This window comes from Phyllostomus hastatus, unplaced genomic scaffold (assembly GCF_019186645.2).
Source record: "Phyllostomus hastatus isolate PE091 unplaced genomic scaffold, TTU_PhHast_1.1 phas_scaffold_78, whole genome shotgun sequence".
Lineage (NCBI taxonomy): Eukaryota > Metazoa > Chordata > Mammalia > Chiroptera > Phyllostomidae > Phyllostomus > Phyllostomus hastatus.
The window spans coordinates 49,763,750-49,791,320 of NW_025334041.1; the positions used below are offsets into that span (position 1 = coordinate 49,763,750).

At 38.0% G+C, this 27,571-nt stretch overlaps 1 protein-coding gene and 1 long non-coding RNA gene across 5 annotated transcripts; one reads left to right on the forward strand and one right to left on the reverse strand.

Moving 5' to 3' along the window:
* Nucleotides 1–3,370: 3,370 nt before the first annotated feature.
* On the reverse strand, nt 3,371–9,162 carry LOC123811369. The gene is made up of 2 exons (XR_006784376.1): nt 9,029–9,162; nt 3,371–5,483 (listed from the first exon to the last, which is right to left on the reverse strand). It is a non-coding gene; the product is annotated as an uncharacterized LOC123811369 (long non-coding RNA).
* Nucleotides 9,163–9,225: 63 nt separating this feature from the next.
* On the forward strand, nt 9,226–27,107 carry CBLL1 (Cbl proto-oncogene like 1). Of its 4 annotated transcripts, XM_045827349.1 has the most exons (7): nt 9,261–9,363; nt 9,865–10,033; nt 13,355–13,522; nt 17,293–17,393; nt 17,784–17,867; nt 18,916–18,989; nt 21,984–27,107. In XM_045827349.1, the coding sequence occupies exons 3-7, from the start codon at nt 13,492–13,494 to the stop codon at nt 23,017–23,019; spliced, it is 1,326 nt and encodes a 441-aa protein (XP_045683305.1). In that variant the 5' UTR covers nt 9,261–9,363; nt 9,865–10,033; nt 13,355–13,491; the 3' UTR covers nt 23,020–27,107. The 4 variants fall into 4 exon arrangements, with proteins under 4 accessions (XP_045683302.1, XP_045683303.1, XP_045683305.1 ...); XM_045827346.1 differs by lacking the exon at nt 9,865–10,033 and having other exon boundaries at nt 9,226–9,363; XM_045827347.1 differs by lacking the exon at nt 9,865–10,033 and having other exon boundaries at nt 9,226–9,363; nt 17,296–17,393.
* The last annotated feature ends 464 nt before the right edge of the window (nt 27,108–27,571 follow it).

Sequence of the window (27,571 nt, forward strand, 5' to 3'; positions counted from 1 at the left end):
TTTAGTTCATGTCCATGGGTCATACATTACAGTTCTTTGGCTTCTCCATTTCCTATACTATCCCCCTGTCTATTTTGTACCTACCATTTATTCTTATTCCATGTAGTTTTCCCCCATTCTCCTCCCTCCACCTCCCTGCTGATAACCTTCCATGAGATCTCCATTTCTGTGATTCTGTTCCTATTCTAGTTGTTTGCTTAGTTTTTTGTTGTTTTTTTTTTTTAGGTTTGGTTGTTGATAGTTGTTGAGTTTGTTGTCATTTTACTGTTCGTAGTTTTTGATCATCTTTTTCTCAGATAAGCCCCTTGAACATTTCATATAATAAGGGCTTATTGATGACAAAGTCCTTCCACTTGACCTTACCTGAGAAGCACTTTTTCTGCCCTTCCATTCTAATTAATAGCTTTGCTGGATAGAGTATTCCTGGATGTAGTAGAGTATTCTTGGATGTAGGTCCTTGCCTTTCATGACTTTGAATACTTCTTTCCAGCCCGTTCTTGCCTGCAAGGTCTCTTTTGAGAAATCAGCTGACAGTCTGAGGGGAACTCCTTTGTAGGTGACTGTCCCCTTCTCTCTTGCTACTTCTAGGATTCTCTCCTTCATTTTTACCTTGGCTAATGTAATTATGATGTGCCTTGGTGTGTTCCTTCTTGGGTCCAACTTCTTTGGGACTCTCTGAGCTTCCTGGACTTCCTGGGAGTCTATTTCCTTTGCCAGAATAGGGAAGTTCTCCTTTATTATTTGTTCAAATAAGTTTTCCACTTGTTGCTCTTCCTCTTCTCCTTCTGGTACCCCTATAATATGGATGCTGGAATATTTAAAGATGTCCTGGAGGTTCCTAAGCTTCTCTTCATTTTTTTGAATTCTTATTTCTTCATTCTTTTCTGGTTGAATGTTTATTTCTTCCTTCTGGTCCACACCATTGATATGCATCCCAGTTTGCTTCCCTTCACTGTTGGTTCCCTGTACATTTTTCTTTATTTCACTCTGCATAGCCTTCACTTCTTCCTCCATTTTGTGACCATACTCAACCATTTCTGTGAGCATCCTGATTACCAGTGTTTTGAACTGTGCATTTGATAGGTTGGCTATCTCTTCATCGCTTAGTTGTATTTCTTCTGGAGCTTGGATCTGTTCTTTCATTTGGGCCTTTTTAAAAAAAAAAAAAATCTCAGCACCCGTTATATAGTGAGGGGCACAGCCTTAGGTTATCACCAGGGCGGGTCAATCGATGTGGCTGCAGTGTGGTGCTCTATGTGGGGGAGTCAGAGAGGAAACAATGCCACTTGCTCAGTGCTTGGCTGGCTTTCAGTAATTTTCTGCACTACCCACAAGCAAATTGGGCGCTTCTGGTGCTGATTCCTGGGTTGGTGGGTTTGTGTATATTCTAGGACCCTGTGGGTCTCTCCTATAAACTCTCCTGTGAGGCTGGGAGTTTCTCCCACAGCTGCAACCCCCACAGGTTTTTACAGTCAGAGGCTTTGAGGCTTTATTTCCCCATGCTGGAAACCCTAGGTTGCGGTTTGTCTCACTCTCCTATTGTTTCTCCTGGTTTATCTGCATGCAAATGTGGGACCAGTGGGTCTGCCAGCCACCGCCTCACCCACCCAGGTGCTCCAGCCACTGCCTTGCCATAAATCCTCTCCACCCCAGCTGCCCATCTCGGCCCCTCCTACCAGTCTGGATGGATGTTTCTTCTTCAACTTCTTGATTGTGGGACTTACAGTTTGATTTTCTTCCAGTTTTGATTGTTTTTGTTTTTAAATTTGTTGTCCTTCTTTTGGTTATACGAGGAGGCACAGTGTATCTACCTACGCCTTCATTGTGACCAGAAGTTTTTATAATTACTTATTTTTTATTGTGAGTTTTTAATCCAGTTGTTTGCCACATTCATTTTATGCAAAAGTTTTATATATTAAAAAAAAAAACCCTCACCTGAGGGTATATTTTCAATATATTTTTTAAAGATTTCATTTATTTATAGAGAAAGAATGGAGGGAAAAAGATGGGGAGAAACCTTGATTGGTTGCTTCTCCAAGGCCTGCAACTGGGGACTTGGCCCTCAACCCAGACATGTGCCCTGACTAGGTATTGAACCAGTGACCTTTGGATTTGCAGGCCAGCGCTCAACCCACTGATCCACACCAGCAAGGGCACATTTTCTATATGTTTGATTTGAGAGAGGAAGAGGAAGGGGGTGGGGGGGAGGGTGGCCAAGAGAGAAAGGGGGAGAAAGACATATTCATCAGTTGCCTCCTTCACCTGCCCTGGCCAAGGATGGAACCCACAACCTAGTTATGTGCCTGGCCTGGGAATCAGACCCACAATATTTTTGGTGTCTGGGGCTATGCTCCAATTAACTGAGCCACTTGGCCAGTGCAAATTTCTTTTTTAAATTTTTGACAGGGCCATATTATCTCTGATGAAATTTTTCAGTAAGCCAACAAGTATTTTATGAGCACCTTCTACTAAATTCTGTGTATTAAATAACTATGAACAGCCAATGAACCCTATCCTCAAGGGTGGATAAAATAAGCATGTTGCTACAATATGAAGCAGAGTGTGATTTCTTAAAGAAAGCACAGTGCCTGGATGTTCTAAAGGAGCTGTAATTATCAAATGGAATGAAGGAAATGAACATTTATTGAAAGCCTGTTATTTGGGAAGCAACAAAGAACCTTCACAGACATTATGGCCTTTGATCATCAGGACAACTCCACAAGGAAAGTTATCATTATCTCCATTTTACTGATACATAAATTAAGCATAATTGACAAATTATCACACATAAAGAGTTGACATTTGAACCCAGTCTGCCTGATTCCAAAGCTCATGCTCTTTCTCTACTACATATATTACCTGATGTAAGAATGAGTCAGAGAAGGCTTAATGGAGAAAGTAGCATATGAGCAAGTGTCTTGATAGAGAGGTAGGTTTAAAATGGGAGTAAGAATCACAAATTCATGCCTAATATTTTCCTCATCTAATGGACTGGTAGGTATTAAGTCTACTGTCAAGAAATTGTTTTTGTTCATTTGGACACCCAGTTCTCAGGAGGTAACCATTATAGATTATAGGAAAGAAACTCCAAGTACCCTTGTTCTTCAGTTTCCTGGCATTCTTTGGTCTTGGATATCTATCTGTCTTCCTCCCTGTCACCCTACTGCAGAGCCACACAAGGATTTAGTCCTCCTGATGCTAAGATTTATCCTCCCTTGCAGACATTTCTAGAATAGCATAAGCTCTTGGAAACACCATGAGAAATATAAAGCAGTGGTTTTCAAACTTAAATTTCAAGCCATTAGTATACTTGGATATTTTAGTGAGTTATAACCAGCACTTTAAAAAAAGGGACAGAATACAACAGAAATAGCAGACAACATTGTATTTGGTAAAGGTAAACATAATTTCACAACAGTATGTGGGTGAGTTTGTGTTTAAAGTACTGGGAATAAAGGAAATGAACATTTATTGAAAACCTGTTGTGGTATAAAATGTATTCCTGTTAGTGAGAGGTATTTAAACAGTAACAGGGCCTATTTACACACCAAGTATCCCAAGAAAGACTGAAAACTCCTTCTAACTGGCATGGAGTAGCAGCTGGGGTTAGGGTCAATGAGCACTTGTACAAAAGGTTTCTAAAATCTAGAAAATAGTATCACAGACTGCTTGCTTACAAACATGGCATAGCTACAGAGCAGTTTAATATCCTAAACATTCTTTTAGGAGTGAGCTGAATAGAAATATAGGGGTAAAAAATAGGCAATTCTCTCTTAGCAGAAGGGTCAGGGAAAAAAGCAGGCCTATCCAGTTTGAAGGATACCCATAGCAAACTGTCCTTCTCACATGAGAAGGAAGGCCGCAGGGCCTCTAGATCAAAGAACTCCTGCCCTGGCTGGTGTGGCTTAGTTGATTAGGTGTCATTCTGCAGACTGAAAGGTTACAGGTTCAATTCCCAGTGAAGGCACATGCCTGGGCTGTGGCTTTCATCCACTGTTTCATCCTGGTGCACATGCACCAGGCCACCAATCGATGTTTCTCTCACATCGATGTTCTCCTCCCTCTTTTTCTCCCTCCCTTCCCCTCTCTCTGAAACCAATAAAAGAAAAAAAAAGGTTTAAAAAGGACTCCTATCTGAATGGGTATGCATACTGCCAGGCTTCAAAGGATAAGAATGGAGAAATGCCTTCAATTGGCAACTTTCAATCCTTGCCGTCTTCCTTCCCATTCCCTGAAAATATCTCTTGCCCAGTTCAGTTTTTGATACTTGGAAAACCAGCTGCCATAATTGATAAGGTTTGGCTGTGGTAAAACATTGGGACTCAGTTTCAAGAGCTGGGAGGGGGAGGAGGAAGCTGGGACTTTGTAAGGCTGGAGTTAAGCCTGCTGACCCAGTTTGAGAGCAGATCACTTCAACTGACTCCAGTATACAGAAGTCAAAGTCTTGGTTAAATACCAGGCTTGCTTTATGTGAGCCTCAGTGTGCTAACAGGTCCAAAGCAGCCTTATTGACCTTATCTTCAAAACCTATTTCCAGTACATTTTTATACATAAGGTAAGCAAGCAGCCTGGGGTCTTGTTGCCTGCTGCCATGTGCATACATAACATGAGGATTGGTGGAGAAGGAGAAAGGTTTTTACCAATGGGGTACCCAAATTGGGGAGGGGAGCATCCCTACTCTAAGCCAACCTCTTCCACAAAACACAGAAGTTCCCCAGTTCCTAGAAAGATGGGAATCTAAACCCATGTCCAGAAGTTCCCCATCATGCTGCTGCAAGATCACTTCCATCAGTTGTGCAGGGGAAGCTCCACCCGTGTGGCCCAGCACTGCACGGTTATTCTCATCCCCCTGGCTGGTGAGTATTCCAAGCCCACGCCTCATTGTGCTACCCTGAGCACAAGAGCGGGGGTACAGCCTCAGACCCTTGCTGTGTGGTGCAGGGTCACTGCATTTTCCAGGGCCTGTGCCCTGTGAGATGTGTCCCTGCATGGAACTCCGCCTCTGCAAGCTGGCTCCCAACTGCACCAGGCGGGGAAAACCCTCAAGCACCCGGCATCTGCCAGTCCTGACAGTGCTCCTGTGCCCCACCCCAACGGGGTGGGGGGGTGGCAAGGCAAGGGCTAGACAGTGCGCTTTCCCATGTGTTTTGTTTTAAAGCCTCGGCCCAGAAACCCATGTGCAGTGGACCATCTGGCTTTTCAACCAGTGTGTGCTAATGTGTGACACATTTGTCACTGTGTCTTCGACCTATTTCCGGCCACCGTGTTCTGGAAGGGGGCAGAGTCTTTAGTCACATGCCAGCCTCCAGCCATGTTTAGAGTTGCCTCCTGCAGCCTCCTCAGAGGTGGCCCCTCTTCTTCAGCAGCTCTTTCAATCTGCCACCAGGCATTTCTCCATGCCCTTCTTCAGGGGAGGGGTGCTGGCTCTGGTGCCACTTCTGGGTTTTCCTCCTGTGCTCCCCAGCGATCTTGCTCAACCTTCCCTGTTACAATAATAATGAAATTGTAGCTAACATTTAATATGTACCAGCTGTTCTATTGTTATTTCATTTACTCTTCTCTTACCTCCAGAAGCAATGGATATAATAACTACCCTAGTCCTAATAACTACCCTTTAATGAGGATTTACTGTGTGCCTCAGGGTCCTCAGTGCTTTAGATAATATTCAATTCTCACAACAATCCCGAGACAGGTACTATTATTATCTCCATTTTACAAATGAAGGCAGTCAACCACAAAGGTTAGGTAATCTGCCTAAAGTGATAAATGGCAGTGCTAGGCTTGAGAACCCCCATCTGTAATTCCCAAGTCTATATATATAATTACTATTTTCTACTGCTTTTTCTATCCATTTCCACTTAATCAAACTTGTTAATGTAGATGGTCACTATCCTGATCAGTTCTTCTCTTATTAACAGTTCACTCATACTTGCTGGCATTTTGGCCATCACACGGGTCTCTGGCTTTTTGGTCAATTGATCTTCTCTTACCAGTTACACAATTATTTAATTCCTCCCCCCATAAATTTAAGATTTGCTCATTACTTTTCAATATATCCCTCTGAATCATTTTGTTTATATAAATATATCTTGCTAGGTTTTGTTCATATGTTCTCAACTGGTACTCTAAAATCTTTTCAAGCATCTTTGCAATAATTTTTCAGTACTTTGAAGCACGGATAAACAGTACAACTCAAGCTGGTCACTGTCCTCTTCAGAAGCTATAACAATTCTCATCTGTGTTGTTACTATTTCCTGCTTGATATGCCTTTCATTGTTCTCCTCTTCTCCAATCCTATCTGTTAATCAAGGCTCAGCCTAAATCCCTTTGTAAAGCTTACCTAACCATCCTCAATCCCACTGCTTATTATTTTCTCTCAATGTAGGTAGCACTGCATTCCCTCAAAATACACAGAATCATGTGTCTTCTTAATTATTTCTACAAATGGTAGCCTGTGTGGTACTTGAGTTAGGGACCATTATTTATATAGTTCTTACCTTCTGCAATCTTAGGCACCATGAGTGACACAACTGAAAGAGCTTTAAGGAGAGGAAGGTTAATGTCCTGCTCTTGTATTGAGGAGTCTCAAACAAGGTCTTGGGAAAACAAGCTCTCTGATACCATCCTATTTTTCTTACAGCGTATAAATAGTGCTATGTAAATGGAAAGCTATTGAAACATCTTGAAGAACGTTAGCTTGTAATTCATAGGCCAGCAGATGGTCTGTCACCAAGATGAAAATATGCACCTCAGTGCTTCAGATGGTCTATTATGATAATGTTTCATTTTTATAAAGCTTAGGACAGTACCATGCTATAAATGTGAATGTCAATTTCCAATAAAGAAACTGTGGCTGATTGCAGCATACAGGTCACCAACAATAGATACCACAGCACAATAATAAAAAATAAGCCTGTGTATGTATAGTTTCACTTATTGATTTAGGTAAAGAAAGTAATTTGTCACACTGTTACTGCACTGGTAAAATGAAGCAACTAGAGTTAGGGGAGAAATGAACATAGACCACAGATGCTAATGCAATGCATAAAAACATGTCAAATCAAATAATTCAATAAATTTTTTCTAACATTTTATCAATAAGTCTAAAATGAGTGAGTCTTCCCTCAGTAAATGTTGTAAAAAAAGGTCTTTCCATTGTTTTTTACATGTGGTGCTGAGTTACAAGATTTTAAGATGATTTTTTTATTTTTTATTTTAAAAAGAGAGGAAGGGTAGAAGAAAGAGAGGGAGGGAAACATCATTTAGTTGCCTCTCACACCCCTAACTAGGGACCTGGCCCACAACACAGGCATGTGTCCTGACTGGGAATCAAACCACTGACCTTTTGGTTTGCTGGTCAGTGAGCAATCCACTGAACCACACCAGCCAGGGCAGTAAATTTTCATAACTTGGTAGACAATAAAACGCTGACAAAACTCCCTATTTACTGATTAAATTATGTAAAATACAGTTTGAAGTTTCTTTTTATTCTAATTTTTTTAAATATTAGCATTAGCAGATACTAATATTATTCAGAAGCTGGATTTCCATCAATCTGAAGTATGGCTGATAGGCTAAATATGAGGACAGAAAATAAAAAGAGCTCTTTCTAGGTGAAAACTACCTGCTTTTATACCCCAGACTGGTAGAATGTCCAATCATGTCAGTAATATATTTACAGAAATAGGGAGATTTGAGAAAAGGTTAAGCTTCCTCCAACCCCCAAAACAAGGAATTTACATTTTAACAAAAGCAGTGGTAACTTTGATTCACAATTGACCTTAGTTATGAATGTACTTAAAAACTTGTTTATAAAGCTGCAAATATAGCGGGCATGTCTTTTAAAAAATCCTCAGTGAAACACTCACTGAATGACACAACACTTATAGTATTGATCATGTTATTATTCAAAGTTGTTACTGTATAACTACACAGATAGAGCACATTGCTACACATATTTTATGATGAATTCAGTACCATGAAAACATTTCTGTAAAGAGTTCAACATAATCTGTTATTGATCTAGGAACTCTGGCATTGAAAGTGTGAATAACCTGGTAATGATGTCGTCACCAAGGGAGGACAAGAATAGAACCCAAATCCCTTGACTCCTCAGCTTGTGTTTTCCACTAATTGTACTCCTTTCTACTTATTCAAAGGCATCAAGTGTAAAAGGCTGGGGAAAGGAGTGGACACAAATAAGCCAAGTCCACGAGGTGGAGACTGCATTGAAGGCCCTCAGGAATCACTCTTTGGCACTTTCCTTTGTTTTGGACAGGGAAGATGAAAGCAGCAGCGACCACAAACCCCTGGGACCAAGAACTGGAACTAGGTACTGCTAGTTGTGGTAACTCTCTCTTCCTCATTTTCAGTCCTTTCCTTTTTAAGCTCACCCTTCCCGCCAGCCCTAACCGCTCTCTTCATCTCTTCCCACGTCTATCTGCTCCTTCAGCTCCACTCTGCACTTTATTGCCGGGTGTCCCCTAGTAACAGGCGGCTGCGCTGCACGCAGTTTCCACCTGACCCTGCGTCCAACCCTTGAGGTGTGTTCTAGGGGTTCCTAGAGGCACAAGCGTTTTTGCTGGAGAATGAATACCAAACAATTTAAATGTGTTGCAATGGTTAGAAACTAAAGAGGTAGGAACTGGGACATACACCAAGTCCGCTTTGCGTTGGGTCTATGTAGCTCGTCACGACACAGCGATATTTAGACGAGCACTGAAAGCTTCACACAGCTCATCCATCCCTTGGGCGACCTCCCAGCCTAGAACGGTTTCCGGAACGCGCGTGTTTACACTTTTCCTAGACCTAGGGGAGGAGACGGTCGCTCGTGGACCTCAGGCTACGGCGGGGCAGGTGGGGTGCGGGTGGCGGTGAGTGTGGGGAGGAGACCCAAACCAACACTCCGCCCGCAGGGTGGGGCCAGCCCAATGGCGGAGCCTGCGCTGTTGGCCCGACAAGCTTAAGGGCTCCACTGTACTACAAGTCCCAGAAGGCAATGCATTGCGGGGGCGGGCGTCCGTCTTACCTGCCGGGAGCCTATTCCAAGGGGCACTACTGCTTTCTCCTTCCCCGCTTCCCGTCGGTCTCCTTTCAACAGTTAGAAGCTACTCTCACTCGAAGCACGTGAGAAGCTCTTCTCGAACTCGCTCTTTCTCCCTCCGCCCGAAGTATGCCTGACTTCCTCACAGGAGTTGGGTAGTGTACGCGAGAAGAAAACCCTTGCAGGCCAAAGCCGGGGCCACCTGGTCCTACTTCCGACTCCCGGGCTCCGGAAGGTAGCGCGCAAGCGCCCCCTGCGACTCCGGCGCAGTTGACTTCCGCTCCCACTGTGCTCTGCGAGCCGAATCATGGATCACACTGGTAAGGAGGCGGAGGCAGTGGGGGTCCCAGTACCAAGCCCCCTAGGCTAGCCTGGGACTGGTTGCCTAGCGGGCATAGAGGAGTTGTGCTTGTCCTACAGCACTGGGGTGTGGCGGTGAGGAAGAAATCTCACAGACCCCTCCCTGTGCCTGGCAAGCGCCTGCTACTTCCCGGCCTACTCTCCGGTGTGGTACCCACAGCCTCGGTGCCGGCGCTTGCCGTTTCTTATCTGGTTCTGCTGAGCTTCGAGCCCGGACGGTGGGCGGCGCGGGCCTTGTAGGGAGAGAAGGCTGGATCTTCTAAAAAACTCATCTCGGGTGTTCTGCCCTACATTATGGGACTGGCGGGTAGCTTTCAACCGCGGAGTGGGGAAGCCTTATTACGCTGGGAGTCAATGCGCGAGAGTGGGTTGAAGACTTCCTGCTATCTCAGTCAGCTTTGGGAGGGTGCTGCGGTGATCACCGCCTGTCGTTATTGTCTCTCCGGTTTTTCATGGACTAGGTAGAGGTGGGAGAAGGGGATCAGATATTGTGTTCGGACTGATACTCGGAGAAGCTTTTCCATCTAAACCCAAAGCATGCCCCACGTTTCGGCTCTGATCCTTATTCATTGTTTGGGGACGTTTACAAAGAAGAGCTTAAAGTGAAGATACCCACATCCCTTTCTTCAAGTAAGAATGGTTCCAGTCTTTGTTATGTGAAGTTGTTTTTTATTTTTATTTTTTGTTTCCTTGTGTTTTTTCAATAGTGAATGAGTTCATTTGGAGTTAGAAAGTCCCCCATACCGTTATGCCAAACATATCACAAGTAGGGAAAAAAGACTTCTCCCTGTATCGAGTATTGGTGGGTATGCCTGTATGCCTGGAGATGGAATAATGGAATGGTAAACAAGACAGACTGAGTTACTGCTGCTGTGGATGTTACATTCTATAGGGGAAGACACAGTAACATTTAAACAATCTTAAATGTTTACAGATCGTAAGTTCTTCGAAGACAATAAATAGATACTATGGTAAAGACAAATTGGAGAGTGTTCAGACAGGGTCAGGGAAGGTCTTTCTGGAAATGTTACATTTATAGTTTGAGATCTGAAGGGTGGAATAAATCAGGAGGAAAGCAAGTACAAAGACAAGTAGGAAAAAATAAGACCAGTCTGCTACATACAGCTTAGTTATTAGGAAGAGGGAGAGAGCTCTAAGATGAGTTTGGAAAGGAGAGCAGGAGTTAGGTTGTGCAAGACTTTGAAGACCATAGCAAAGATCTAGATTTTATTTCAAGTGCAACATGAAGTCATTGAACAGAAGTAGAGAAGAAACACAGTCTCTTTAAAAACTATAATAAGTTTTATGGAGAATGGTGTAAGAGAGGGAGGCAAGAGTATAGAAAATAGACAATTTAGGAGGTAATTGCAATAAAGCAGAAGGAAGGTTTGGCTTAGTAAAGGTCGTTCCATTTAGTGAAAATGGGAGTGGGCAGAGCCAACAAATATTTCCGTGGTAGTACTTAAACACATACTGATGGATTGGTTTGGAGATACCTGAGAGAAAGGAGAGATGCCTGGGTTTCTGGTTTGAGCAGGTAGGTAGTGCCCATTACTGAGTTGGGGAGAACTTGGGAGAAAAAACTTTTTTAAGGGGTAGAGGTGATTCATGGGTATTTGGGAACAAGATTTTGGACTGCTAAGTATGAGATATATATTGAGGCATGCAAGGGGAGATGTTGGAAAGATGTGGACTGAAAAACACATATTTGGGCCTTAGTACTGCGTAGTTGATACTTTAAGGCATGAGGATGGACAAGATCATTTAAGGAAAGGGAATGCAGAAGAGGACCTAGAACCAGGCTTTAAGGAACTCTAGTACTAGTTGGAAATATTATAGAATTGAAAGTCTGGGACCTTAATGTTAGAGTAGCAAACATCCAATGTTAGCAAAATATTGCTCATTTGAGTCTGTTACTGGAAAAGCCTCAACCACAGTTTAGAGAATATTATGTTAGAATATGGATAAGTGTGTACCTGAGTATTTAGTATCCTAATTCTCCTAAGTCAACAGGTTGCCATAGGAAAGTGAAAGTCATCCTAACATGAAAATATTTACTAATAAGCTGACCACTAAAAAACACAGTAGGATATCCTACTCAGATATCCCCTGCTGTTTTAACACTAGTTTCTTTTCTATTCTTTCAGTTAACATTGTTATATCCTTGATGTTTCATATCAGGCAACAGTATCAAGTGCTGTATATATATTGTGATTACAGATCTTACAAAGGACTCAGGTTTTCATGAAATTCATAAATTGTTTGAATCACAAAATCATTGACAAATGAGGAAATGCCACTTAGCCAGTTACTTAGAGATGTTATGACATGGTAGGCATCTCAAAAGAATGATTTGAATATCAAAGGATTAAGAGCCACCCTTGAGGAAATTGCTAAAACCCTTGAAGGTTATGAAGAAATGACCAATTTTATGATCATGTTGAAAAAGTCAAACATAATACAATGAAGGCTATCCTGCAGTGTTCTAATAGAATTTTGCTGGGAAAATTGCTCCAAGAAACTTCTAGTTAACACTTGATTAATTCTTTGCTCATTCTAAGAATTAACACCTAGTTGTAACTGTAACCTAAATTTTGTAATATTTCTTGGTTCCTTTAATTCAAGATAAAATAAACACGCCTTAAAAATACTATATAATATAAAAGTAGATTCACCTAAATGGCCAGTTGTATACATACTTCTCACCTTCTTTGTAATATCCAAAGATTTTTGACATGGGCTTGGTGTTTTTAGTTGGCATATTCAAAAAGAAACTGTGCTGTATGTTCTGCTTCTTAATAAACCAAAAAACCCAAGACAGACCTAGAATGAGGCAGGCAGCAAGGCATTAAGGGGAGTAGGCTCTTGAAAGTCGTGGTAGACTAAGCAAGCAACAGTAGTGACTTCCAAGTGCTGAGGGTGGTGTGAAAAGGACTTGTAATGAAATGTTAGTATTTTGATTATTCACCAAGGTAAAACCATTGAAAGTCCTTTTAGTATATGAAGGACAATGTTGAACTGTTAGCTGTCTGTCTACAATTTGGATATTTTTTTAGTTATTAGGAAATCAGGAACAACTTTGAGCAAAAAAATTTCATTCTGTTGTATCTGCCGTTTGGCTGTAACAGTGCTTGAAGGTATGCCTAAATAAGCAACTAGACTGAAAGCAGTTGAAATACATTATTAATCATGTTAATACATTTAGCCAAGTGTTGAAAGTTGATAAAATTGGGTTTATCTGAAGTCAAGATTTTAGCTGTCTGTATAATTCCTTTTCTATGAATTTTGTCTTGAGGGTTAGCTATTATAAGAGTAATAGTATAAAGTAGACTGAAAGATAACTTCCATTAATTACTAAGGACCCATTTTAAATTTTCTTCATATTGTTCAGAAAGAGTACAGATTATCATTGTGAATTTAATATGTCTATAATCCTACTAGCTTTGTAGGTCACTAGTTACTGCTTCCAAATGTGGCTTTACTGAGTTTCTGTCGACAGCTTGGCTATCAGTTTTGGTTGTACTGCCTCCTACGGTGGCAGTTACATAGTCTGTTCAATAACCTGCATTTTTAAAATATTACTGTTTTTTTTAAACTAATTTATTTGCCTTTCTTACTTTATGGAATTTCCCTTGTCTTTGGCTTATGAAAGGTTTTGTGTTTATATAAACCCATGTCAGATATATGAAAAATTTTATTGTCTACTTTTTTAGGGTGAGTTCTATAGCTTTTGTCAACTTTTTGAAAGATTCCATGTCTCAAAAAGCATTTCGTTAAGGCTTTATTCTTAGAGAAAATTAGCACTTAAACTTGTAACATAGTACATTTTTATTATCAGAACTCAGATATTCAACCCTTGATAATGTTGGGTATATTGTTTTAATACCTGTGGCAGAATTATGATCAAAAGAAAAACTAAAAGACATTACAACTTTTTTTTTCCTAACATAGACAATGAGTTACAAGGCACTAATAGTTCTGGATCATTGGGTGGTCTTGATGTTCGAAGAAGAATTCCTATAAAGCTCATCTCTAAACAAGGGAACAAAGCCAAAGCTGCACCGCGCACTCAGAGGACTATAAACAGAATGCCTGCAAAGGCTCCACCTGGTGATGAAGGTAATTTGTCTAAACTAACAGGTCCAGAAGTCTTTTTGTTGTATCTGATTCCACCAAATAATCCACATGATTTTACTTGCTTACAGCTATCTTTTAAAAATCTTACGCACTCTTCATTCTTCAGTCTTAATTGATGTCTCGTTGTAGTATGCTGTACTTTTCTGTCCCTTTATAAGTACAGGGTGGGGGGGAAGTAGATTTACAGTTCTTTGTATGGAAAATAATACAATAATTAGTAAATAATAATACAAGAGTAAACTCTGTGTCTTGCATACTCAAAACTGTAAACCTGCTTTTGCCCCACCCTGTATTTTGGTTCAGTTTTCTTTTGTTGAAAGTAACACTGTCTATTGTTAAATCTAAACAGTATTACAGAAAGCACGATATTAAAAGTAAAATTTCCCCTCTCTCCCGTACCACTCTTCTCCTCCAATTGATGATCTGTGATGATTATTTTATTTTATTTTATTTTATTTTAATTTAATTTTGTTTTAGAGAGCTGGGAAGGGAGGGAGAAAGAGAGGGAAAGAAACATCAGTGTGTGAGAGATACATTATTTGTTTGTCTCTTGAGTGCCTTGACTAGGAATTGAGCCTGTGACCTTAGGTTTTGCAGGCCAGCACTCAATCCACTGAGCTCCACCTGCGAGGGTGTGACTTTCTTAGTTTTTTCATGTGTAACTTCCCTTTTTTCTTATAAAATGCATTTGAGATTTTGCCTTCTCAGCACATACAGATATACCTCATTTAAGAAATTAGGTTTACGTATTTCATGTATTGACATTACCATAACTTGTTTAACAAGTTTGTGCAATTTTTTTACTGTTAACAACAGTGTTGCATTAATATCCTTGTACATACACCTTAATATGTATACTTTGTAGAATTTAAACTTTGCATGGTTTGGACATTTTAGAACTCAGTGGATACTGTGCATGTTTAGACTTATACGAATATTGTCAAATGGCTCTTCAAAAACAGTACATCAGATTATACTCCCACACACCAATATTGGTACAGACTATTAACCTTTCAAAAAAATTTTTCATATACATTTCTTTAATTATGAGTGAGGTTGTATGTCTTTTCATATTATTGGCCATTTCTTTTGCCTATGACCTACCTGTTTTTATACTTTTCCCATTTTTTCCTGTTGCCTTTATCTTGATTTTTATAAGTTCTTTGTAAATTAATAAAATTGGCCCTTTGTCTTATATTGTATATATTCCCCATTTGTCTCAAACAGACAAATGTTATGTATAAAATTTTTGTTGTAGAGAAACTGGAAGAGTCTAAGTAGCAGACAGCCAGTCTTTTCTGTTATGACTTCTAGGTTTTATGACATTCTTAGAAAGGCCTTTACCATATTTCGTGAGTATAAAAGTTTTCCTCTTTTACCTTTATATAGGGTCAACAAACTGGCCTGTGGGCCCAATAAAGTTTTATTTGAACATAGCCATGCCCATTCATTTAAGTATTATTTATGGCTGCTTTCACACTGTGAAGGCATGGTTGAGTAATTGCATGAGTACTTAATTATCTGACATTTTATAGAAAGTTTGCTGACCCCTGCTTTGGAACATTCTGTTATTTAAAAAAAAAGTGTAGCTGGCTTTACCTACTTTTTCTGTAAAACAGCTTGCTATTTGTCTCAACCATTGAATAATCTGTCTTTCCTTGTTGAATAGGAATCACGCGGTTATCATATATTAAAGTTCTATGAGTATTTTGATCTGTCCTAGTAATCTGTCTGTATTCCTTTTTAAGAATCAAACTTTTAATTATACCTTAAATTACAGTTTCCTTCATTATAGGATTTCTCTCCCCATCTAAACAAGTATTTAAAGTCAAATGTTATAAATTGTAGTTGCAGCTTAGGGCTGTGGCTGCACTAGCAGTGAGGAGGGCCTTTTTGCCTTTTTGTTTTCTAAATAATTTTTTTGAAACTACACAGTAATGTACATATATTGTAATAATCCAAGTAATGCAAAAAAGCTAAAATCCCCCTTCTACCCTTTTCCTTCAGGCATCTTTTCATCTCCCCCCTACCCCTACCGCACAGTCCTTTCTAGGGGGAACTTCTGTTACCAGCCTCTCTATTAATAGAGCAAACTGAGGCTGAAGGTAATATTTGAATACATTAGATTTACCTATTTGGGGTAAAATTATTGATTTTTTTCCCCTTAGGCATTGTTCAAAATAGCAGGTTTTAGGTGCCGATGAGGTACCTGTACAGATACCTACATATATACGGTTTAATGAAAGATGGCAGTGCAGGTTGAACTACTCCAAAAAATTATAATGAGCTCTTAATTTCCTTGGCTATTGCTCTGCTCAATAATTTTTTGAGTTTTAGGTAAATGAGAAAAATTGATTTTCTTATTTTGAATTTTAGATGATACCAGCTTTTTTTTTTAAAGATTTTATTTATTTTATTTTTTTTTAGAGAGGGAAGGGAGGGAGATAGAGAGTGAGAGAAACATCAATGTGCGGTTGCTGGGGGTCATGGCCTGCAACCCAGGCATGTACCCTGACTGGGAATCGAACTTGCGACACTTTGGTTCGCAGGCTGCACTCAGTCCACTGAGCTATGCCAGCCAGGGCGATACCAGCTTTTATAAGGTGTAAATGGGTCATAAAAGAGCCTACAGTCACTCAGGTGTAACTCACAAGAATACTCTTTGAACTCTACATTTGATTGGAGATAATTAGATAGCAATACACTAGAGTGACTATAAGCTTTAAAAAATTCTCGCATTGCTGTGTGTGTGTGTTTGTGTGTGTGTGTATATGTCCTTGTGTTCATCCATCTGTCTGTTTTGTACTGGTTAGTGTTTGTGTGTTGTACCCAGGTGCTGTAACTTAGCCATGTGGGTAACGTTAAAACTTGTGTGCTACTCTCCTTTACCAGTTCCAGGACCAAAAGAGTCATGAGAAACCTGGTACTTTGAAGGGACAGATTTGCCTTTTTAGCTTTACTTTAGTTAATTGGATTCTACCTAGAATCCCCATCAGACTATTTATTGTTTTATTGGTTCTGTTGTATGGGATGAGAGGATTACCATCAACCTTTTTGTTCGGTCGGAGAAAAGAGCTCATTTAATCTTCATATTTTAAGTTTACTGATACTGGTATATGCAGTAAAAGGGGAGGACACTTGTAAATATATATGATATGGAAGTAGATATATATGGCTTCATCTGTTCGGATGATTAACAAAGGAGTGGTTTAATTGGAGGGATGAAGTATCAATGTGTTGATGTTTCTAAAATGAGGCTTGGTTTAAAGCTGAAAAAGAAGATACACAGTTTACTAAGTTACAAAAAGAAGATTTGCAGAATTTTTTGTTTCATTACATTCTTTTGGCTTACCACTTTTGTAGATAAATTAAATGATGGTCGGTACCTTTAAAATTTGTGTAGTAAGCACGATGAGGGTAATTAGTAAAGTTTTATACTAGAGATAGTTGGGTCAGTAATGAGAGCCTTGAATGGAAGTGAGATCTGAGGTCTGTTACTAGCTCTTCCATTTACCTTCGCTGCATTGAGTGCTGGTCTCCTTACTGCAGTGTTCTCAGTTATGAAGTAAGAGAGTTGGACTACACAATCACCAGGATAATATCTAGCTGAAATTTAAACTTGTCTCGGTTATCTTGTTCATACAAGAATTTTGAAAAAACATCAGGCAACAGGCCTATTTTACCATGTACATGTACTTCCAAAGTGAAATGTGAGATATGGGAAGTTAATAGATAACCCTTTCTTTTCTCAGAAGGATTTGATTATAATGAAGAAGAACGGTATGACTGTAAGGGGGGTGAACTGTTTGGAAGTCAGCGAAGATTTCCTGGACACCTTTTTTGGGACTTTCAGGTATAAATAAAATAAAAGCTTTTATTAGAACAATAAGATATTTTAAATATTTTATTAGAAAAATGCAGGATACATAAAGAGCGGCATGAACTTTTATTATAGCTGTCTTTCAGCACATACAGCTCATGCCCTATTTTTGCCACTTCCAAAAATAATTTGAAGCAGTTTTTAATAAAGTTCAGTAAAATCAATAACCATTGATACTGTTTAAGAACAAAGAAACAAAAACTGTCAGCACAGCCAATGGTGTGAAATATGTGAGTATACCAAGAAACTTTTATTTCTAATTGTTTTTAACAACTTTTATAAAATATAGATTAATTGTGTAAATTATAGGTAGGAATTTTAGAAATGCTTGAAAAGGAAACTTTAATGATATCATTTTAACAGATAAATATCCTTGGTGAAAAGGATGATACACCAGTTCATTTCTGTGACAAATGCGGATTGCCTATTAAGATTTACGGGCGAATGGTAAGTATAATTAAATTAAATTCTATTTCTGTAAATGTAAACATTTTTGTAGAAGTAGGATTCTGAAATTTGAGTAGATAGGTTTATCATTGTTTAATGTCTAAGTTCATGACATTTAAAATAAATGTGAAATAGCTAAGGGAAATTTTGGGATGATACACATTTAATATAATTGGCTTGACAAACTTGAATTGCTTGTAAAGTATTATGGAAACTAACTTTTGAAACTAAATTTCTTTGGACTGTTGAATACCTGTTTGTTTATATTTATTCTGTTTATTAAGGAAAAACTTTTTTTTCTTGATTAATAAAATAAAATCAGTTATTCATTTTTGAAGGCTATAATTTTTAATGTAAAACTGAATTAATAACATTTTTATTTTTGAGAATTGTAATCATTAAAAAAATTACAACCCTAACTGTAATTTTATAGTATTTTTGACATATCCTCCATTTTAAAAAGGTATTTTTACATTTGTGTGTGAAGAAAATTAAATTCAGTAATATGTTTGTATGATAGAGGGCATTGACTGTGACTGTTGCTTTGCTGTATTACATAGCTAAATAACAGTAATGGACTGTGAACTATAAAATGGCCTAACATCACTTTCCTGTATCCTGATTTATTTTTAGATTTTTATAAGTTTATTACCATAAGGCTACCAGGGGAAAATACTACTTACGTTGAATGGAGGAGACATTTGTTATCTTACTGCTTTGGCATAGTTTCAGGAGGGACAGAATAAGAGATAAAACATGGTTACAGAATTCTTTTTCAGGAGCTTTTAACCAGTGGGGACCATGGATGAAATTCATAGGGTTAATACCTTCAGAAAGTATAAGTGAATGTGCATATATACATTTATTAGGTAAAGGGCCAAAGTCTGAAAAAGGCTGTTACTTTTATACAATTAGTACTTACTAAATGTTCATTTTAAAAAACAGTTTTCTTGTGCCTTCTATGTCTAGGTTACTATCTTTACTGTTAGTGTTTTGGAAATGCTTTAATTTGTTCTAATATGCATAATTATAATATGTCTGTTCACAGATTCCATGCAAGCACGTGTTTTGCTATGACTGTGCTATTTTACATGAAAAAAAGGGAGACAAGATGTGTCCAGGGTAAGATCATCATTAAAGTTTTGAATAATAAAGTCTGTGTTATAGATTTATAATCTTGGTTAAAGGTCGGAGGTGATGTATACCAGTGGCAGCATATCAAATGTGTAGGCATGACTACTCTTTCTGTGTGAGCCCAGAGTTGGCCGTAACCTTCTCAGGATAGGGCTAGGTAGCTGTTATCAGTTGATTCAGATCAGCCAAATTGACAAAATATATTTGTCATCACAAAATTTGTTAAAAGCCAGAAATGGTTATTTTCTTGTTTTGATGGGATACTAGAGAGGTAGTTTGGATAGTAATTGAGGGCAAAGACTTTGGAATTAGGGTTTCAAATCCCTTTTCTGCCATGTATTAGCTGTGTTGATATATAGGGTCTGGCACAAATAATGCCCACTTTTTATTACAAAATCATAAGCATATAATTCTGTAACATAACTATCACACTCAAGCATACCATATGACATTTTAGGTAAAATGTTTAAATTAAAACTGTAAATTAGTACACCCGTATTATTGCCCTCCAACCACACTCAAGCAGGCATTACTTCTGCCAGATCCTGTAGGCTGTTCCTTCATCTGTAAAATGGAACTAATAGCATCTACCTCATTGGGTTATTATTTGAATTAATACTATATTATTATATATAGAATGTGTGTGTGTATATATATATATATATATATACACATATATATATATTACATAGTATATAGTAAGTAGTCTATGTAAGTGTAAGCTTTTACTTATTACCTCCAAATCCGATTATTATATCTTGAGCATATCTTAGAACACCATGGTGGCATAGACTCAGGCAAGTTATGAAGATCTAGACACATTGGTTCATATTCATTTATATTGGAATGGTCTTGAAGGATCCAGATTAAATTAGGAATTTTTATGTCAATGTAGAGCCCTTGGTAGAAGGCTGGAGGAAAGCTTTGAGAAAAGCTTCCTTGTCCTAGGTTCCTTCTAACATGTGTCAGAAGCTATCCCAAGAATTGTTCTTTTGGTTGATAGCAAAGCCTTGGACAATTGTAAGGGATGATTTCCTTTTATGGTGTAGGAAGATTGGCATCACTGAGAGAGAAAGGATGATTCGTTGACAAACCAGTACAAACTGATTGTCTAGGCATACTTTTATTAGCTCTTTAAAGTCACAGATTGAAAAATCTGTAGTATGAGTATAAAGAATATTTCTTTTCTACAGTTACAATTTAGAAGAATTATGAAATTATAAGTGCATATTCTCTTTTGCCTAATTTTCTGTAATGCCTAATTTTTCAACATGGTTACATTCACGTAAAATTACGTAGTAAATTGATAGCTTCATTGAGGTAAAGGATGTTTAGATGTTGTGAAACACTGGTAGAGTATATTAAAAGCTTTTCCTTTTGATGTAAATGTTCTGGTGTTAATATTTAAAAGGGAATTTAATTTTCAAGGTAGTAAATGTAACTCCATAAGCACATCAGTGCTACTTAGAGCGTAGGCCTATCAGCATTATCAGACCCATATCAGAAAGTGAAGAAATGGCAATCCAAGTTAATGTAACTGTTATATACTACTGCTTTTAAGTATTATCTCACAGCAAGCGCCTCACTTCCTGTTACTGTGGAGATACTCTTGAGCTTATAGTGAAAAGAAGCTAAAAATGAGAAGTGTGTCAAATGGCTATTAAAGAGAAGCCTATTAGTTTCAAGAAGGAGTGCTAGCCTTACAGCAAGGATGGAAATACAGACACAACTCAAGAGTCAAGAATATAGAGCCACACTGGCCAGAGTGGCTCAGTTGGTCGGAGCATTATCCCGTAACCAAAAGGTTGTGGGTTCCATTCCAGGTCAGGGCACATGCCCTGATTGCCCCAGCTTGGGATGCACGCGAGGAGCAACCGATGGATGTTTCTTACATTGATTTTTCTCTCCCTCCTTTTCCTGCTCCGTAAAATCAATGAGCCTATCCTTGGGTGAGGATTAAAAAATAAAAATTTAAAAAAAAGAATATAGAGCCATTTAATATAGTGTTGAATGACTTGACATACATATTCAATGATAGCAGCTTGTAGTTATACATATATAGTGTTTAGTGATTAAATAGTGTTATTTTTGTTGTTCCATTGATTTAAGGATACTCTTCAAGTGAAGTAGAGATAAAAACAGTTAGGTAGAGTACATTTTTTAACCCATTCTATAGATGAAGAAACAGATTAAATGGCCTCTCCAAAATTACATAGCTACTACTAAGTCCCAGTTCTTTGATTCCTAGTTTAGTTCTCTATCCACTGTTTTAGAAGACTATTATAAAGGCAAGAGAAGACTAAATATAGAGAATGAAGAATAGTAATTTTGACCCTGAGTCATTAAAATACTGAGTTAAAATTAGTGCTTACAATTTAGAAAGGCTGGAGTGTATAATACTTTATAGTAGTAAATTTGACCATCCAGAAAGATCCCTTCCTTAAAAGACTCTTGGTAGCCAGGGTTTGAATTTAAATTTTGTATTTTTTAATATTGAGAACCCTGACATTAGGATGATCTTGTTTTAGTAGTCCTTGCAACATCTTCCACTTAGTGTTCTTTCACTTAGTATTTGCTCAGCAAATGCTTGTTGCTCAAATACCATACCAGTTTGAATGGTATGATTGTGACATTTGGTTTGCACTTCCTGGTGTTTGTTGTTTTTGCAAATGGACTCAAAGCATAGAATTGTTTGAGAAAATCCGATAAATTCTAGGTCTGGGGAAGAATAAGGTCTTAAAACATTGTTTCATACACTTTCAGTTTTTTCTTGTATTAAGAGTTCTGAAGTTGTTAGAAATACTGATGCTTAATAGTGAACAAAATGGGAAAGATTAAAGGTTCACTTACAGTATAATTTTTAACTGTGAACTTTTACAGTATTTTGCATAACAAGTTTTAAAAATAAGCATATCTTTGAAATTAAGTGCATTATTTTTAAAGTCTGTTTTAGTAAATTCATTTTTTCTTTTTCTAATTTAGCTGTAGTGATCCTGTGCAGCGAATTGAGCAGTGTACACGGGGTTCTCTCTTCATGTGTAGCATTGTTCAAGGGTGCAAGAGAACATATTTGTCTCAGAGAGACTTACAGGCTCACATCAACCACCGCCATATGAGAGCTGGAAAACCTGTTACCCGTGCTTCACTTGAAAATGTTCATCCTCCTATTGCCCCACCACCAACTGAAATCCCTGATCGTTTTATAATGCCGCCAGACAAGCACCATATGAGCCATATTCCGCCAAAGCAGCACATCATGATGCCACCACCTCCTTTGCAACATGTGTCACATGAGCACTATAATCAGCCACATGAGGATATTCGTGCTCCTCCAGCAGAATTGCCCATGGCTCCACCTCCACCTCGATCGGTCAGTCAGGAAACCTTTCGTATTTCAACAAGAAAACACAGCAATTTAATAACTGTCCCTATTCAGGATGACTCAAATTCAGGTGCTAGAGAACCACCACCTCCTGCCCCAGCACCTGCTCACCATCATCCTGAATATCAGGGTCAACCAGTGGTATCGCACCCTCATCATATTATGCCTCCACAGCAACATTATGCACCACCCCCTCCTCCACCACCACCAATAAGCCATCCAATGCCACATCCTCCCCAGGCTGCAGGTACTCCTCACTTGGTTTATAGCCAAGCTCCACCTCCACCAATGACCTCTGCTCCACCACCAATAACCCCACCCCCTGGACATATTATTGCCCAGATGCCACCTTATATGAATCATCCTCCTCCAGGACCTCCACCACCTCAACATGGTGGTCCACCTGTAACTGCACCCCCTCCTCACCATTATAATCCTAACTCTTTACCCCAGTTCACTGAAGATCAAGGAACTCTGAGCCCTCCATTTACACAACCAGGGGGAATGAGTCCTGGTATATGGCCTGCACCAAGAGGGCCACCGCCTCCTCCACGAATGCAGGGTCCGCCTTCTCAGACCCCACTTCCTGGACCACATCATCCCGATCAGACAAGATATAGACCATATTACCAATGATAATAGTATTTTCAACTGAAGACGTGGGAAAAATTATGTATAGTTCATCTTTTAATTAAGCGCTGACTGTTTTGGGAAGGAAAAACACCTCTTATTGAGGTGGCTCTAAAACACTTAGGGTCTTGTCTCTTAAAATGTTTTAAATCTCCACTTTAGGATTGATTTCAAGTGCTATACTGTAGTGCAGATAAGTGGCTCAGGAGAGCACAGCTATATTTTAACAACTTTGTTCCCCTAGTGTGGTAAATTGAGGTGATCATTTGTAAAAAATTAGAAAAAAATTTTTATTGTTCCATTTTCAAGAACACTGCTTTTGTTAAACCCAGTTTCATTTTTCTTGTGATACATTTTGTTAACCTGTGTAAAAGGATTAAATTTCAATATGGTTGTAAAAATGCTATTTTTATGTGAATTTAAGTGCAGCCACATACTGTTTTTTAAAACCATATGTTTTACCACTAATTTCCCGAAGTTACAATAAAATCCTAAAAGTAAAAATCTACTAGAATTTACTGTAAGGCAGACTGTTAAATGGTAGAAAATTTACACATTTTAGGCACTGAAATTTTGAGGTATAAAGTATATAATGCACTTCACTTGGATGCCTTTTCATTTGTAGGCAGCCTCAGGAGCACCAAAAATACAATGAAATTCCAGTACTGAGATATATTTACGTTTGTAATATATAAGGCATTACTAATTATTTGGGAAGATAAGGCCAAAAATAATAGGCTCTACAGACTTCAGGTTCTTGAGGGATGCTGTTACTCATTAATGCTTTTTAATGAATGGTTGGAATCACGTGATTCACCACACTTAGTAATCTTAGTAACGTTTCATAGAACTGTTTAAATGGTGTTCTTTAGATAAAGTGAGTTCTATTCTGCTCATTGTCTTAAACTAAATATTTAGAGCTTAATAGGCTTTATGTATTCCTCATTTCATGACAGTTTGATCCTGTGCTTAAGTGGGGTCTTGTTTGTTGGGTGTTAAGTTACAATTTGAATGCCATGGAGGAATCTGAATACTGTATTAATGAAGGACATTCTTGTAGTCACAAACTTGCATTGCTCAGGTTTCATTACTGTGTGATAAGGGTTCTTTAACTTGAAATTTTAAAACTATTAATGATTTCCTTTTTCTTTTGTTGGTTAAGCAGTCTAAAACTTGGGATATTTTAACATGGAGTCAGCAGTGAAGATTACCAGATGATTTTGTATTGGAGAAGAGAAAAGTAATGACTAAATTGTGAATTTCAGTGCTTTATAAGGTGCCTTTAGAGTCAGCTTTTGCATTATAGGGGCTTGTTATAGTCCACCTAAGATGACCACTCAGTTTCTACAGGATTCATGTACAATTCATTATTCATAGGATGTTACTATATATCCTCTGAATAAACCCCTGTGAAGTATTTCCTCCCCCCTAAAATGGTGCATAATATAAACATGAAATGTGTAGTATGCAGATATCCTTTCTTGAATAGTTTGTAGTGTATAAATTTAGAACATTTCTTTTTGACAAAGGGTGAACTGATTGCTAATTTACCATTTAATTATGTCAGGTACAGGCAAAACAGTTTCTCATCTTGAATAATCGGATGCAAAGTCATCTATGAACCTAGAGCTGAAGTTAGAAATAATATAAATGGCCATTTCAACCTTGACCAGTCAAAAATAACTAATACACTTTTAAAAATGATTTTTCACAGCTATCAATTTGAGAGTCCAGTGTTAATGTAATATTTCCGGTAAGAAATTTTTGTTATTAGAAGCATGAAAGTGAAATAGTGTGAAAAGTTGGTGGTGAGTGCTTCTATCATACATATTACTGTAGGTACTCAGACTGGTGCAAACTTGATTCCCTTTCATGCAAATATATAGGAACTGTTACAAAGTGGTATTGGAAATCCAATACCATACTTTGTTTCATGTAATAAGAGAATAGCCAAATTCATTTTAGAGCTCAACTATTTATGAAGAACTCTCCTGTTTTTATTGAAATTTGCTTGAGTTGAATGTGGTTATGAAACCACTTAGCCTATGTATTGGACATAACAACTAGTATCATGATAAAATTCCACGTATTAAGAGAATTCTTGTAGGCTTTTAAAAAAAAGATTTATTTTCAGTTAGGTTTAAGAAATACAAGTTATGCAAGGAGGCAAATCAGATGAATGTGTTGTAGCAGACACAATTTTTAAATGTGTTAGACTTGAATTCATCCAGTTATTTGAACGAGGGTGGGTGGGTATAAGGATAACAAAATTACTGTTAGTGTTTCTTTTTTTGAAGAAAAAAGATGTGAATTCCAGCCGTATTTCAGGGAAGCCTTTGAAACTATAATGGACACAGTCTAAATTAAATGTATGTATGTTTCATTATATTGCTCTTAAGACTACTGAGGTGGCAGTTTAATTCTTAAAAACAATAAAATGGAAGCATAAATACTATTTTGCCTACATGAGTTTTTACCTAATGATGACATGTTTGGGAGAATGCAGAATTTTCCATGTTTCTGTTGATAGAACTTTTACAGTACAATTAGACTCACTTCTGGAGATTAAATGAGCAAGTTGAATGTTAAATTTCTTCAGTGGCATGTTTGTTCAAAGTGTTATATAGTATTTGGAGAAATAGTTGCAAAGATCATATATCCATTTTGCCCTTTGAAAACCACTGGCTCGATTATTTTGTAAATGCTAACTAGATACCACTGAACATTAAATGGAGAAAATACTTGAACATATTTTTAAACTCACATAATGAACTTGCTGTGTGAAGTCTGCAGAGATGCTCTAGGCTTTGTTCTAACATACTGGAAAAGTACCTTTCATACACCTTTTTGGAAAAGCCCTGTAGCCCTATCTAAAAAAAAAATTGTGAAAAGTCCTATCAGTACATGGAAAAAAACTCACAAATATCTAAAACAAATACTTTTCTAGTTAACAGATTAGTCATCAAATTGGTATATTTATGTTAATTGAAGCTTAACAACCATATTTATACATTTTCTGAAGTGAATATTTTTCACTGAAACTAATTTTTTAAATTGTGGCCTTGAAAACAAGCAGAATTATTGCAATTTATGCACAATCTAATAAAGCAATAGTGGATATCTTAGACTTGAGAAGGCAGCAAGCCAGTTAAAATAGTAGTAGTGATACTAATAAAAACATTGGGATTTTCAAACATTTTTGTTTTGATTCATGCCCCTTCAATTTCCCATCATTGAGGGAAAAGGTGTTATAGTAGAATTCTTTTTTATTAAAGATGCTTTTTATTAATTTTGAGACAGGAAGGAAGGGAGAAAAAGAGGGAGAGAAACATTAATGTGTGGTTCCCTCTCAAGTGCCCTGCAACGTAGGCATGTTCCCTGACCAGGAATGAAATCAGTCTAACCCTTTGGTTTGCAGGCCAGCACTCAATCCACTGAGCTACACCGATCAGGGCTTAAACGAACATTTCAGTGTTAAAGTTTCATTGTCCCATCTCCCTATCTTTAAGAATTTTTAGGCATTGCAGAATCAAAAAAGATTGAAATGAACAATGATAGATCTTGGGTTTAGCTCTCACACTTGGACAGGATCATGTCATTTAAAAAATCCAGCATTTTGAAATGTTAATTTATTACCTCAGAGTATTCCATTTTTATTTTAGTAGTAAGCAGTTTCATACTGTATTTAAACCCATTTCTTAATCTACCTTTAGAATTGTCCTCCCTTTGCCTTTCTTCAGATTGAAAAAGCCTACTCCCTTTTCTTGTCGCTTGCTTCTTTTCAAAACCTCTTACTTTTGTTTTTAAATCTGCACTCATTTTAATGACATGAGTGATACATCTTTTAGGGAAAAATGTAGTATTGCAAATAAAGCTGAAGTTCCCCTTGACCACTGATGCAATGAACATTATCTTTCCAGAGGTAACTAACTACTGCTACAATTTTGTTGTGTATATCTAATAATTGTAGTTACAAAGCTGATATCTAAATAGGCTCCATGCTCTGGTTAAGCATCCTAATCCATGATAAATGTAATTTCATGATCTATACTCAATAAATATATGCTGAGCACCTGCTGTTTGGGATATAAAAAGATTCATTCATTCAGGTATTTCTATGCTAGACACCGTTCTACACTTGGGATGCCCAAGTCTTTAAAGACATGATTAACAAGCCTTATTAAATTATGTATGATAAAATCCTATGGAATAAGAAAAGCTGGGGTAATACAGTGGTGGTAGATTTGCAACTTTATATATTAAAGTGGTTTGTGTAGAACTCATTGAGAAGACATTGGGCAAAGGTGTAAGTAGATGAGAGCCATGCAGATAACATGGGGCAGAACTTTCCAGAGGATACAGAATGTAAAGGCCTTAAAAGGGGGGTTGTACCTGGAATATTTGAGGAATGGTAAGGAGAGTGGAATGGTGGGAGGTCAGAGGTATAGCAGGGAATGGGGAGGACACAGGCTTTCTAAGCCACAGTAAGACTCCTCTGACATGGGAAGACCTTGTGGGATTCTGAGCAAAGCAGTGAAATATCTGGCTCTTTAAAAAA